The 15,504-nt window shown below is 43.0% G+C and overlaps 1 protein-coding gene across 13 annotated transcripts in view; it reads left to right on the forward strand.

The window, feature by feature from the left end:
- The window catches only part of LOC118509273 (octopamine receptor Oamb), a 120,299-nt gene that overhangs the window by 96,901 nt on the left and 7,894 nt on the right, over window positions 1-15,504 (forward strand). For 12 of the 13 annotated variants that reach the window (XM_036049632.1, XM_036049681.1, XM_036049652.1 and 9 more), the window contains one exon: window positions 8,972-11,469. The exons of the other annotated variant lie outside the window; for it this stretch is intronic. In XM_036049632.1, coding sequence (XP_035905525.1) covers window positions 8,972-9,996 — 1,025 coding nt within the window. In that variant the 3' untranslated portion in view covers window positions 9,997-11,469. Of the gene's footprint in view, window positions 1-8,971; window positions 11,470-15,504 lie in introns of those variants that run through there. 13 annotated transcript variants of the gene reach the window in all.

Below are 15,504 nucleotides of genomic sequence, written 5' to 3' on the forward strand. Positions count from 1 at the left end.
CCACGGTCCTAGCGGACAACCTTAAAAGTCTTTTTGGGCTATGTTGTGCCATTCGTTATCTATGACCAATCCACCAGAGACCATCGTACTATCTATCACTGATCTTGATCTTGTGCAGAAGTCTTCAATAACGCTCACAATCGATCGCCGTCCTCTGCCAAAATCCAGGACTTTTTGAAGCACACATCATAACTCCTACTAAAATTGGGCCTACCAGGCCTCCACTGTTCTGGAGGACAATCTTAAAAAGCTTTTCGGGCTAGGCCATCAGGAGAAGTTTTCATGACATAAACATCCTAGCAGAGGTTATCAAACAATTTTTTACTATTCTAGGATTTTTGGAGAAGTCATCGACTCACAGTCGAGTCAATATCTCGGCCTTTTTTATAGAACGCATGGACGCTATCATCTATCAAACTTACAATCTTTTTCCTTTGAGGTCTTTAAAAGACTTGACGCGTTGGGCTGTCCGGTGCGATTCGCATGACATGATCAACCCACCAGAAGTCATCTTAGATCTCAGCAATATAAGTGGGCATGTATTCTCTCTCCTTATCTTTTTCATTCTCTCTTTTAATATTCATCTTTTTCCTCCCCTTCACTATCGTGCTCATATTTCTATTATCTCTTCTTCATTGTTTGCCCTCGACATTCGTCATCCACTTCCAGCACCGATCTCTTGGGAAGCATTGGTCCGACTCCACCATTTTGGCCTATAATCAACTCAATCCTCACCATCGAACCGATCCACCAGACTCTTTTCAATCAACGCAAATTAAACCTGTCGGATCGACCAAACCGTTTATTGTTTGCTCACCGTTTCTGTTGGTTGCAGCCCTTTGCTACCGAATCCTTCCCAAATCCGTGCAGTTCGTGCTGCCATCAAATCGTCACCTTCGCCACATACACACACACACACACACACACACACACACACACACACACACACAAACGATCATCTCAACACATTGGGCTCGAAAAAAAGCTCGGCAAAATGCCCGAGAGCAATCCCAACAACACTGCCTGCCAAAACAAACATCAGCTCACTATCCTAGCGGTGCCCTCCTGCAACAGGCATTTCAACTGTGTAAATCGTTTGTGCCTAAATTGCAATCCTGCCAGCCAATACCTGAACAACAACCAAGATAAGGCAGGGACTCCTCTCGATACCGATACACACATACGTCTACACACATTTACACATCTACACACATACACACTCGAAATTGGATGTGCTGCTACATCTGCTTACAGTTACCCGCTCGTTCCGTTTATGGATTGTTTCCTCACAACCCACAGCCACAACCTTCGGCTCTGGCGCTGGAGTATTCTTTCCCAATGTTGGTTGTACGTTTGACCTCACCGCCCGGGTCTATCCCCAATAGTTGGTTGAAAGAGTTTTTCGAGCTGTTTTGCAACGTTTGTTTGTTCGATTTTGCATTTCGTTCTCCATCTCTGTGTGTGTGTGTCCGTACATGTGTTTGTGTATATTTGATTTGTTTGTTTGCTCCCAGTACTGTGCAGCGAAACTTCATCGAGCTTTCAGTTTCGGATATATGGTTTGGAGATTGCTGTTTGTTTCTTGTTCCTTTTTTATACTTGCAACGAAGTTGTACTTCTTCAATTTACCATCGTTCAGAATTCTTGCTCTCTATCTCACTGATTTTGCATGTTCTCTATCGCTCCTTATATCTTTCCAACATTTTCTCTCTCTCTATTTCTCCTTCTCTTTCACTGTACTGTTGGTTAGAGTTTTGTGAATGCTCCTTGATTGCAGATATCCGATATCCCAGATCCTTCTTACCAGTTGGTTTAGGGTTTCCACCGAGCCCAAAAACTCATTGGCCCTCAACCACACCGGTCCGTCTGCTCGATCTGCAGCACAATAAAATGGGATAATGGTAGTCTCACGCTCGGTCTTCGGTTCGGTGATGGATGGTCCCATGGCACCCTGGAGAGAAAATCCTTCCAGAGCCACGAGCCGCAACAGCAAAAAATCCTCCCAACGCCCCTTGGGCCTAGGCCGACGGCTTAACGCGTCTAATGAATCAGTAAGCTAATCGAGGTGATTAGTGTCATTTGCACTCGAAACGCAGAGCCGCTGATGATATTGAAGTCATTTGTAGCCGGGCTTCGTTCTAGGACGCTTGGGACTTGGGCGCGAAAGTTGGCAAACACAAAAAGTTTGGATGGTACATCTGGTTTGTGTGTAATGGTTGGCTGTAACAGAGCGTAAAGGCTAGTTGCAGTTAAAGCTGAACAGTACTAATCCGTTTTGTTCAATTTGATTAGTCGGATCACTTCTTTATCATCGAACCTGAAGCATGATTCGAGATTCTTCGAGCTCTTCTTGATGAAGAAATTATTTGATTCACTTGTAATTTGCTGTCTTGGTTGTATGTATGTTTATGATTTAAAATCCTTCCTTGCTGAGAGATGTTCACCAAAGAGAACATCAGGATAACTACAGATGACTACGTAGAGCTGATAAACACTATATCCTGGAATAACTAACAATGTAGCTAATGATAGGCAACCTTTGCCAACAGCTCTACGAAAAGTTAAAAAACGACTTTACGATACAATATGTCTGGCCTCCAAAGTCCTCAACTTCGCGAATTATTTAGTATAGGGCGTAGTTGAAAAAGACACCAATCGACACTTCCAGTTAAAACTGTTCTAGAGGTCATTTTCGAGGTAACTTAAGCATCAATTTATTCGAGGTGGCCTGCATCAGGACCAAAGCTGTGATCGTTGCTAATGATGGCTATTTTGAGTGAATCTGGTTGATAGGATTGAAAATAATAGATGCAAGGAAGATGTTCTCTTAACTCAACTGTTAATTTGATCCTGGACCCTCTGTAGTTCTTTTATATTTGTAGACCAAATGACTTGACTCCTCGTTCAGTATGTTCATGTCTTCAGAAATCTAACATCGTTTCTTACATGAGGATTCTTTGGAGGTTCCTCAGATATTAGAATTTCTTGATACAAATGGTTTTTACCAACAATTTACATCAAGCACACCATTTCATCAAACTCTTCGTAATCTCCAATATCTGTTCAGAATTCTTCTCTTTGAAGTACTTCTATGTGAAGAATTTATAGTAATGGACTGCTTTTTCTTCTTTATTGGCTCTAAAATCTCCAAAAGTCTTCATCCACCATTTTAGGCTTCCTAGACTTAATTAAACCCTAGAATAAAAAGTCAGTCCTATGTCCGGGCCTCGATACTACTCGTGAGAACTAGAGTAGTACGGGAGTACTAGAGTACTACTCGTGGAAGACTACCTTTAAGATCCCCTGAATGTTTGTAGTAGAAAGGAGACATAGTGAGTTTAATTTGGATAAATCCCCCCAAAAAAACTCATAATTGCATACTTTTAGGCGCCTTAAATCAGCAGTAAATTGTTAGGTATCTCTCGCTCTTTCTCTCGCGAACCTTTTATCTTACTGTTTAAAGTCTATTATCGTGCGTACTCATCACATCCCTACAGCGAACACTTCCCGTATCACCAGCGGACATTAATCAAAGTGTCGTCAATGCTGCTCTTTAGATCATCATATTCAATTCACACCTTCTTTTCGCATCTGTAGTATCCCTCCCACCACGGTAGTTTCAATACACCTTTACGTTCTCCCTATGTGTGTGTGTTTGTGAATGTGAACTCCATTGTTTGATTTTTATTTTGAGCCTCCCTTTCCATTCCTTGTGCGCTACTTCCATTTTTATCCCGTCTGTACGGCACACCTGCCAGGATTTGTTGATATATTTACCAAGTTGGTTACTTATTCATGCAATCACCTATAGCAAACGATCGATTTACATTCGCTCCCCCTCCTTCTTAGACTCCACTTGCTCGCCCCGTTATATCTGTTCCCTTCCTTAGTACACTTCCTCAGCAGCGCCATCTTTTGTAAATCTTGTTCAACTTCCCAAGACTCCCTCATTCTTCCCTGTATCTATCACTGTGCGTGCGTGTGTATGTGTGGCTGTGAGGATTTCCAACAAAATCACACTCTCCCCCCAATATCCTTCCCCCACTCCTCTCGACCCTTAATACTAACACACGAGTTCTCCCCAGTCTCGTTTGCTCTTGCTCTCTCGCTCGCTCGCTCTCCTGTTTACGCGTTCATCTTAGCTACTGTTTTGTGTCATTTATTATAATCACATTTTGCTATTCGGCCAGTTCGGTAGTTCGGGTTTGTTTTTGTTTTATTATGCTGCAAAAATTGGAATGTTTGTTTGGTTGTGTTTTCTTTTTTACGTTAGAGTTGCGTTTTCAAATTCTTCATACTTTTTCCCCCTTCCAACATGCACACCGACCCCTCTTACCGACCAATATCCCCTCCCGAACCTCTAAAAAAACAAACGAAATGTTAACCCTGTGAACTTCTAGATTAAGTCATCCGTTTGCTCCATAATGTACATGTCAGCGTGTGGTTGCCTTCTGTTGTATTTTATTTTCCTAGAAGCATTTGCGAGACATTCCGTATTCCGTGTAGTGACTGTTACGGGTAGACATACACGCACAACCAACAATGTGTGTGTGTGTGTGTGGGCGGGTTTTTGGGAATGTGTTTGGTCTTTCGTCCTTGTAATTATGATAGATTTGTTTTATGTTGAATTTTCGATTTATCGCTACACCCACCGTAAATCCTGCTCCCTAGCTCCCGACGTGGTCCTAAAACCGATCAGTCGGCCGTTAAAGTTTTGTGGTCGTTGTCCCCCTTTCGAAGCCAATCGGAAGGAAAGCTCACCACTGATGACGGCCGTCCCGTATCGTTCGCTCCTAGCTCGCTAACTCATGTTCCACCCCTTTTTATAGTTCACGTTGTTTGATTGGGGTTTTTCGTTTTTTGGTTTTGTTTTTAAATGTGCTCTCCTGCTCTCTCTCTCTCTCTCTCTTTCTCTCTCACCTCCACCCCGTGTTTGTACTCCAAACCATGGTAATGTTCCAACGTTTGAGTTATAATGAGTAATGTGTACCAATACAATTATACATATATACTTTAGCGATAACCAAAGTTTTAATGCGTGCCACCACCAACACCAAACCAACAAAAAAAAAAACCATTACCAAAACAAAAATTATGCTCTTTATATACAAAAAAAATCATACCGGAATGCTGTTTGCTGAGTTTGCGTTTGCATTTGGAATGAAGGAAAGTTGTGTTTCACATCATTATATATATATATATATATTTCTTTAATATCTATATCGTATGTTTTACTACATGATTGCGATCGACAACCGTTTTACATATCTGCAACCGTTTCCAATATGTTCTGTGTTCTGTGCAAGCCAATTTACGTAATTCGACGATCGTACACGATGCGGTACCGTTCGTCCATTTTTTTGTCTGCGAATGTGTTTTTTGTTTCACTTCCGTACTGTTTTACGCTCAATCTTAATTTTTTTTGTTTCAATCTTTCTTAAATTTTTTATTTGGGTTGTTTGTTTTCTTCTTTTTCTTTTCTATTTTTTTGTACTTTTGGTTGTTGTTTGAGTCTTTGGTTTTTAATGTCTTTTCTATTTTTTTCATAGTTACAAGATTTCGATTCATATAATGGAATTGTTAAATCATATAGAGGAATGTTTTAAATAAATAGTAGAGTATTGCTAGTAAGTAGTGAAACTTTGCAATCATAAAATGGAATTTTGCATACATTTGGGGGCAAATTTGCAATTCGACTGGGGAACTTTTATTAATTAGCTGTGAGAGAAGGAAGATGTAAATAAATTAAAGATAAAAAGCACGAGAATGCACCCCCTAGAATCTCTGTGATTTTTGTGGGACAGTGTGTTTTCTATGTGGTCAAAAATTATTTAATAAATACATTGTTAATTGCTGCTTAATGCTGTTTCCATACACCGAGGAGAATATGATTAATATACATTGTAACAAGTGATTTACCTGGCTTAAATTCAGTTTATTCCTGCTGTACTGACTATCTTTCCCCGTTAACAATTTTCCAACGAACCAATGTTCCGTTACCATCAGAGAACGCTGGAAAGTCATAGATTGTTCGCTCCTTGTGCGACCAAAACTAATTACATATCCCCCTAATGCCAAAATCAATGGTCAGGGTAGGGGACAAGGAATTTAATCGAACAATAAGTAATATTTCAATCGTCTATTCAACCATTTTCCACCACACGGAAAGCACACTGTGGAAGTTTGGAAAAATGTTTGCAATTTGCATACATTTAGGCGTATTTCCGTAGATGGGCTTCTCGAGTCTATTATCAAATCAAAATTTTCAACTATAGGTATTCATATTAAACCAGTTCAAATGTGAAATATAGGGCGTGAGGAAGTAAACAGGAGATTCATTGCCATATTTTTAATTTTACAGTTAAAAAGCAGTGATGCAAAACTAGCAATACCGCCAGGCCGTTCTTTATGAATAAAAAAAAGCAGTGATATGGAGAGGGCTAAATAGATATTTTAGAGGTCAAACTGTTTTTGATTACTCTGATGCATAAGTCGAGTCGAGAATCTCGTTGAAGTTTATGTTCACTTGATCAGTCAGGAGATCCATCGCTTATTGGCGGTATAAGATAGAGAGTCATAAGATACATATTCAAATAATGAGTTTCCGGGGAAACCTAGCAACTTGGTGCACCTCCTACGGAATGGTCGATAAAACATCCGAGTTGCAATTGCCCTCTTACTGTATACAAAATTCCATTAAAGTATGGTAAAGTTCTACAGCTGACTAGCCTTACACAACTTGTTTTTTGAACCATTCGCCTAATTGATTGAAAAGTCCCATTGCATGAATCGGACCCACTGTATTACTTGAACCTTGATTAGAGTTTGTGCAAATTGTTTTTTTTTTATTTATTTATCTGGTTTTTGATACTACCAGTTCAGTGTGTAATGATTTGTATCGTTATATATTTCCTGTCAGCAAGAAAATTTATTCTAGAAATTGTGCAACAAACAAAACAAAAAACCATTTTTAATACTTAAACCGTGTAGCTGAGTTTGCGTAAGCGGCCCACCCGTGTGTATGTGTGTGTGTGCGACCCGTCCTACGGAGCAGAGTTTGTGTGCATGTGTTCATCAAGACCGTTCACGGATGAAGAATGTATATAAACATAAAACAAACAAAAAACTGAAACCTTATTATTCAACTTAATGCATACTGAGTTGCGAATGTTTATTGGAAAGTGTGTATGTTTCCCGAATGAAAAACCAAAACCAAACAACCAAAAAAAAAACAAAATAACCAACATCAACACCAAAAAACTGCATACATCAAACAGAAAACATCAAAACAGAACAGAAAGTCAGCAACACAGATGTGAAACAAAACTGCTCCAAAAGAAACCAATACCACCAACACTACAATTGTTTTCTAATACAAACAGTTACTACCACTACTACTACTACTACTATCACAAGCTGTCATGTTTGCTTATACTACTACCACAATAACTACTACTATTGCTACAACTACTACCACCACTAGAGCTATAACAACAGAAAGATCGCGATCAAACAAAGGCAACTGTCAGTGGCAACAACATGTAAACAACATTACCTATACAGAACAGTAACAACACTCCCACCAACTCACGCGGCTGGAAATGAATGTCCAAAAAATAAACGTATACAATCCGCAGTACACAGTGCGCTCCTCGTTGAGTTTGACACGCCTGGTTCGCGTTCTCATCACACAAGCTAGATACAATAACGAGCATGCGAAAAATGGAACGAACGAACGAAAATCCGAATTTATTACTATTGCTTACCCATTTTGTGCACGAACGGTCACGGTCAACGACCTGGCGGTAGTGAGACGAGCTGGATGACGTCGGCAGACCTAGGCAAGTTCGCAGACTAGTAGAAGACGCTTTTGCTACGCCTGTAGTTGCGAAACCACCAGCTTGAACTAGCGGCCACTCACACAAACTACAACACATACACCCACATGAACACGTCTTGCTTCCTACTACTTTTGTCCCCGGTCACCGGGGTGAGAGACACAACAAATGTCAAGGGAAAACGAAATGTCCGGAGCAACGCCAGAGATCTAGGCTGTGGTGTGAAGTGCACTCTAGCGGCTCGAGTGACACTTGACACATGTGTTACAATAACAATGGTAGCAGTAGGATACCGGATACCGGCCCACACACACAGAGACATCATAAACTTACTCACACGCACACACACACATTTACACGTTTAGACACGTATCAAATGTTCGAGTGTAGTAGACAGACTCATGCTGTGCAAAAGTTCACCTGGACTTCGGTGTGTTCGGGTTGGCTAAAAATCACCACAACAACAGCAACAACATCCACACAATGATCCACTACTTGCCGATCGCGGTCACTAACACACGGTAACAACAGTGCGTGCAGTTTAGTTGTCACATCACATCACCTAACACCATCCTACCATATACGATGCATCTACTAACAACAGTCAACAACAGCTCCACTCCACTATCAACATTACAAAAAGTCACTAACTCTACGATCCTCTACCACCACTACCACCACCATAACCACCACCAATACCACTATAACCATTGTAAAACAATTGCCAAAAAAAAAAAGAAGATAAAACCGAACATTTTGCCACAGTATTTTTTACCCACCATAGACAGATGTACAGCTGAGTTTTGCAAGTCAATAAATTTCTCTTCTCTGTTCTCCCTCTCTCTTTAACCCCCCCTACGCCAACTGTGTGCTTGTGACTAATGTGAATGTGTGCGTGCGTGTGTGTGTGGATGTGTGTGTGTGCTACTGTGTGAATGATGGCTACCCGGGGTCGTCCGCTTGACCGATCCGCAATGGAACGGTTGGCCCTCCATAATGTCCCCCGTTCAAAAACTCTCGTCCACCATTACCTTCCTCCTGCTCCTTCTTCTCCCACCCCCCCTCCCCATCCCTTCCCCTATTCACACCCCCTTTCCGAACGCAAATTCCTTCCCTTACGCTGTTATTTGTAGGTGGCAAGAACAATCTCGACGATAGTCTGACGCTGCGGATGCACCGCGGTAAAGGTGTTGCCTCACTGATGGAGTCAACGATACGGGCCCAGAACGCGGTCCGCATGTCGCTGGAAGGTTCGGGCCGGGGGCCACCACCACCACCACCACCCCTCACACCGCCACCTCACTCGATGCAGCAAGCGGCAGGAGGGCCACCGTCCCACCAACCCGACGCGTCCCAGAACGGTGGCACCAGTACGGACGGTGGCAGTAGCGGTACCTCACCGAATCCTCAAATATCGATCTCACGTGCCTCGAGCGGAAGCGTGGTCGTGTTGCCGTGTCCACGGCCCAGCACCGCACCGAACGCGTCGGCACCCGGGTTGCAGATATCGCTGCACAACCACCATCACCATCACCATCATCACCATCACCACCACAGCTACCATGGACCGACGACGACCGGCACCGCGTCCTCCTCACAATCATCCTCCGCCCAGTCCGGCGGGCGCCATCAGTCGACGGGCAGCAGTCGGCGCAAGAGCGTGTTCAAGGAGGCACCGGTCGGCGTATCCCGCGACCTGTCGCCCAACTCCTCCAAAAAGCTCGGCAAAAAGCATCTCAAGGTACAGGTGAAACGGTTCCGGATGGAGACGAAGGCAGCCAAAACGCTTGGCATCATTGTCGGTGGGTTCATCTTCTGCTGGCTACCGTTCTTCACCATGTACCTGACGCGCGCATTCTGTGCCGAGTGTATCAACAGCTTACTGTTCTCGGTACTGTTCTGGCTCGGGTACTGTAATTCGGCGGTAAACCCGTTCATCTACGCACTATTCTCGAAAGACTTCCGGCAGGCGTTCAAGCGCATCATTCTGCGGTGTCTCTGCTCGAAGCGGTTGAAGCTGAATCTGTTGCTGAAAAAGAATTCGGCGCACAATAACACGACGAACCATTCGTACAGCCCGTCGGCGTTTACACCGATCGCGTCGACGCCTCGCACCGAGATCGCGGAGAGTGGGGTGGCGGGTGGGGTGTTCAGATGACGCGCCAGTCACCCCACGATGGGGACCACGGCCATGGCTCTGCTGAGTGCGTCCGGGTCCACCGTCGGTGTTGAGAGGCAGAAGCAGCAGCAGCAGCAGCAGAAGCAGTTGCTTCAGGTCCACTCATCGGCAGCGAACAGTGCGTCCGTGTCGCCGACACCGACCTTGGTAGGGTTGGTCGGGGCGGACGACAGTGTGGAGGACGACGATACGAGGCTGCGGCCACCGACCCATCGTGGTGATCAAACGACCGAGAGTAGCTTCGACGATGATGAAGGTGACGATGGTGAGGTGGAGAAGGAAGAGGAGCAGATGGCACAGCGTCCTGACAAGTGTTCAGTGCCGGTAGCCACTATTGTTGAACGCTGTCAAACATCTGACCGACTGCTATCATCACTGGACGGTGTTAGTGCAGAGCAGAGTGTTATACTACTGCACGATATCTCACCGACAGTGACAGGCGATACAGGCCGAGAGGGCCGGCCATACACATCCTCAATTACGTACCTGTAAGACAGGTATCGAATGATATCGCCATCACCCAGACATCAACAACTTATCGGCCAACAAACTACCAAGCCACGCACACAACCCACACACACATGCATCCCAAATACCGTGTTTCGCGGTAACAGTAGTAGTAGCAGGTAGCACTACCTTTAGTGAGTGAAATGTCAATCAGCAAAGCAAAGCAAAAAAAACAGCATACATCAACACACACAGGGTATTAGCACGGTAAGCGCAGACGGCACTTGGGAACTTCCAGCAAGTTCGCGAAGTCCCTCCGGGGATGTATGTGACGCGGGATGGTAGACGTTAAGCAGCCGGGCCTGTATTTAGCACGCCCTGGAACGGCTGGATCGGTTTAAAAACAGTATTCTTCTTACGCTTGTATGTACGTGTTGCGTGTTGCGTTTGACATTAAGTACGATACTCAGTATCCCGGGGTGAGGGTTTTTTTGTACGTCTAACGTCCAGGAAGACGTTTCCAGCCCACCCATGCCTACGCGTCCGGCACCATACAAGAAGGATGCCGGATGCGGAGGCAGCAGCAGCAGCAGCAGCAGCATGTGGTAGCAACAAATCCTGACAAAGAAGTTATATTAATGATGATAACAATTATTCGGTAAACATGAGAAACATTAGCATCAATAATAATGGATACTAGTAATAACTGTAGCGTACTAATCAGCGTAAGTCGTAGTCGTGTAAGGCAGCGTAATAATAATGGTGATTGATAATTGATAACGATAACAATAAAACACACACAACAATCTCCCGATTGCCATGTTACGCGCGACAAAATAAACCTGCCGGTCACGAAACAGCGATATTCCGGGGTATACAGATGCCTGATCTGGCCGAAGATGTATCCTGCCTGATCTGCTCATCTGTTCCATCGTTTCGTCGGTGTTTTTTTTTACTTCGCATGTCTAGACTTTTAAATTTCAAGGTTTAAGGTTCAACAACTGCCAACCGTCATTTTGAATTTGACAGTTAATTTCAAATTTAAAATAATCATTCGTGAGCTTTTTTGGGAGCTCCAAAACAGGGGTAAATGTGTCAAAATAAGTAATAAGTGAATCGAAAAGGCTCATTGGCACCAAAACTTCCTAGGATTCAGCTGATATTATTTTGCTCAAGAAGCGGGACATCGAGAAACAACTTGTTGTGCTGTTCTTTTTTTTTTCATCAAAGCCTCAAGGACTCGGCTCAGCTATTTAATTGAATCATCTGTCTACTAAGTGTAGTAAAAAAAAGAGCAGGGTGTATTTAATCCTTACCTCCAACGTGCAACGATCTGGCCAAAACGGTTACATACATCTTCCAGCAAATGATTTCACCTAGCATGGCGCCATGTTGGCTATTTCTGTCTGATACGGTGTAACTGTCAGCTGAATTGTTTCCCGGCTGTGTTTTTTTTCCCCCCCAATCGATGTACAAACAAGCGTGATCGAGCAATCACGTACCGGGAAGTTGTTCCGTTGAGTGTCAGGTCAGGATGCGATAAGCAGCGTTACGGATCAACGGCAACACCATGCAACCCATACAAAATGGCGCCCAAGACGAGCGGGGCCAAAACCAAACAAATCAAAACCACAAACTCCTCATTAGTTATGCCTTCGTGGAGCAAAGCAAAAACCACCCTCCCCCTCTTGGTGTCTTCCGGCTTCCGGCATCGGGCAGGCAGTTGACGCCATTGCGCGGGATTGCAATAACGGGGGGGTTGAGGGTTTGCTGACAGACTACGCTGTTACGCAAAGCACGTCGCCATTTCTATCGCCTAGCTTTTCTGGGTGATGGAGAGGTTTCGAAGGAGAGAGGTGGAGGAAGATGGAGTTATTCGTCCTCGTTCTTTTCTATCTTCTCTGCCACGTGTACGCCCGCCGCGTGTCTGTCTGTCCGCCATGTTTGTGCTGTTGCGTAGTGGTAAAAGGCGAACCGATAGTATAGCGAATAAGGACAAACAAAAGAAGGAGGTGAAGGGACGTGGAAAGGGGGCTATGAAATAGACAAACATACAAGCAAAACAAAAACAAATCCCAAGAGTTGCACATGGACATTATCGTTTCTAGACCACAACAAAAAAAGAACGCAGATGGCAACCCGTCTACAGCCATAATCTAGTCCTGGTGAGAAGGAGTTACTATAAGAAGAGCGCGGTGAGAGCAAAAAAGAGATAAAAACCAATATTTATAAACACTGGCGCCCCCTAGTGTGAAAGCTTACGTCAAGCACTTCAAGACGCGTCAGGCTAGGGGGTGATAGAGACACAGACACAGAGAGAGAGGAGGAATACGATAGACTAAACAAAAGCCAAAAGGAGAAGAATATCATTCGGTGTAGTTGTTTACATCAAGCGGGACAAACACTAAGCGAGGTGAGATGAGTGACGTTCGGTGTTACGGTTTCGGTGGTTTGTGTGTATACCAAACAAAACCGATACAAAAACGCACCCACGTACACACTTAATCGCTTCGGCAGACAATCAAACAGCTCCTGGACAGCAGGAAAGCCATTAAACGCGTTGCCTTCCGGTATGGTGTGTCCGGTGCCTGGTTAGAGCGAGGAAAAGAAAACAATTCTAACGCCAAGTGACGGTTGCACACCGTCAGCTACCTTTTGTGAGGTGTGACAACCAGCAAACAAAATGGCAGAAGGGTAGCAGTTTACGCTATCCCACCACTACACACAGCCCAGTGCTAATTGACATTCCTGTCATTGTGTTTGGTTTAGCCTCGCGGGTGAGTTTTCCTTTTTTTTTCACCGTTCGGCACGCGTAATCGCGTACACTTGTCACCCGTTTGTCAATCACGTGCTTTGCTGTTGCCGCACGGATAACCCTGTAGCGTGGATGGACCGAGAAAGAAAATACGGAATCGGAATCTTCAATGCCGGTGAACAAACCCGGTGAACAAACTTGGCGACCGAGATTTTACGATCCACGATGGTGGAACAAACTTTATTTTTTTATTTTGTGCATCCAGATTTGAGTAGCGTTTTGTTATCCTGGTCATCGTGTGTCGCGTCCGTGTGACGGTCGGGTCCATATTTTATACAGCTCATGTGGTTTTTTTGGTTTTAGGGGAGCTTTACGATATTTTTTGTGACGATTTAATGACCCCAAAAAACCACAACCACGGCATAACCGTAAAGCAGTAAGTTTCTAAGGGGACAAATACGTGTGAGATGGATTAGAACGAGAGGGAGAGAGAGAGATAGTGAGAGAGATAAAAATGGGACAGTATGCTGGAGATGTAATGCGATTTGAAGTTCAGGGTATTCTAGAGTTTTTTACGCTTCCTGGTACGGTTTCCTGATATATTAAACTTTTTTTTTTCGTCCCTACGATGCTCTTTCCCGTTTTCAAAATATTTTTAAATTTGTTTTAATATAAAATTGATTTAGAATTCTTTCACAAAAAAGGATTTATAAAATTCAATAAAAAAACAGATGTTAAAAAAATCAATTGAAATATACCCGGGAAACCATCCTATGCTATAAGCTATGGGACGCAAACAAACATTCTAAGAAATTTTAAGAATATCCCTGCAACGCATACAACTGTATGTAAAAACATGCTTGAAACAAAACGAATATCGAAGCATTTTGGAAAACATGTAAAAACACTGGGAAAACCCTGTAATAATTCGCCAACCAAAATCAAAATGGGGACAAAAAAACCGAGCGACAAGCAACAATACACTGCTTTCAATTTCTATACCTGCACCTATATCGTAAATATATTGCGTAGGAATAAATTCATCTTTTTTTTTCATCAGTTGGTAATAATGATGATTTTTTAACAACGCTGAATTTTTCTACAAATATGTAAATTGAAGTAGAAATTTCACGGAGTTTATGAAAAATATTGTACCATTTTCTACGGCCACATCTTCACATGTGTTTGTTTTTAATATGTGTCAACAAGGTACCAGAACACAAAAATTCAGAACTCAAAAATCTATGATTTGCATTTGCGAGTTTTCACTTAAAATTCATCCCATCACGGTGAAACTACACTCATGGGCTCAGGAAAGCTTTTATTATGGATTTTGATAGCGCAGTTTCGTACCATGAATTTTTTTCCACTAAGTTCTGATTCACTCAGTGGTTACATAGCTTCGGAATATTTTTAGAAAAGGACTTAAAAAACTTAGATAAGGTGAGAGTATAATCTATTAGGAGTTGTTCTTAAATGCTATTAATCAGTGGTTGGTCCTCAACTTATTCCATTTTATCGAAGATAATAAATTGAATGTTATTTGTATGCTCTAGCGAAAAGAATATTTTTTTAAGGGATTTTCTAGTTTTTGTTGGTACTGGCCCTGTGTCTGCAAGCTCACGTTGACTGCTCAGAGAGAATATATTATTATCCATATAAGATCGGCGTCATACAAGGCGTTCCCCTGGAGAATAAAAATTGACAAGACCATCACCAAAGCATTTAAACAGTAAAAAACATATCAAACCACTGATGAGTTCCCTGCAAAAAATAACTACTCAATATTAAAATAACTCGCGGGCGGTCCGGTGGCCGAGGCGACAGCGGCGCCGGTCTTCACACGGCAGGGCCGGGGTTCAAATTCCATCCAGACCGCCTCCCCGTACGAAAGGCTGACTACTTTTCTACGGGTAAAATTAAGTCACAGAAAGCCAGAAATGGCAGGCCGAGACCTCTCGAGGTTGTAGTGCCACAGAAGAAGAAGATTAAAATAACTCAAAATTTCTAGCATATTTCATAAATCTGAAAAACATGAAATATCTGGAATTTATTTATTAAAAAAAAGAAAGATACAAACTGATAAGCAGGAATACCTTTAAAAGCAATACGTTAAAAAGTAAGTTATAGGTGCAGCTGTAGGAAATGGTATCAGTGTAGGTTTCTGCTTGGAAAAACTAAATCCCCTCTATCACAGCCATCTTTCGTTTGGATTACTTTTATGTATTGTGCGACCTATGTTTTAGAGCTTTTAGCTTTACGTGAAAGCTTTATCTGCTTGCGAT

This window comes from Anopheles stephensi, chromosome X, assembly GCF_013141755.1.
Source record: "Anopheles stephensi strain Indian chromosome X, UCI_ANSTEP_V1.0, whole genome shotgun sequence".
NCBI classification, from domain to species: Eukaryota; Metazoa; Arthropoda; class Insecta; order Diptera; family Culicidae; genus Anopheles; species Anopheles stephensi.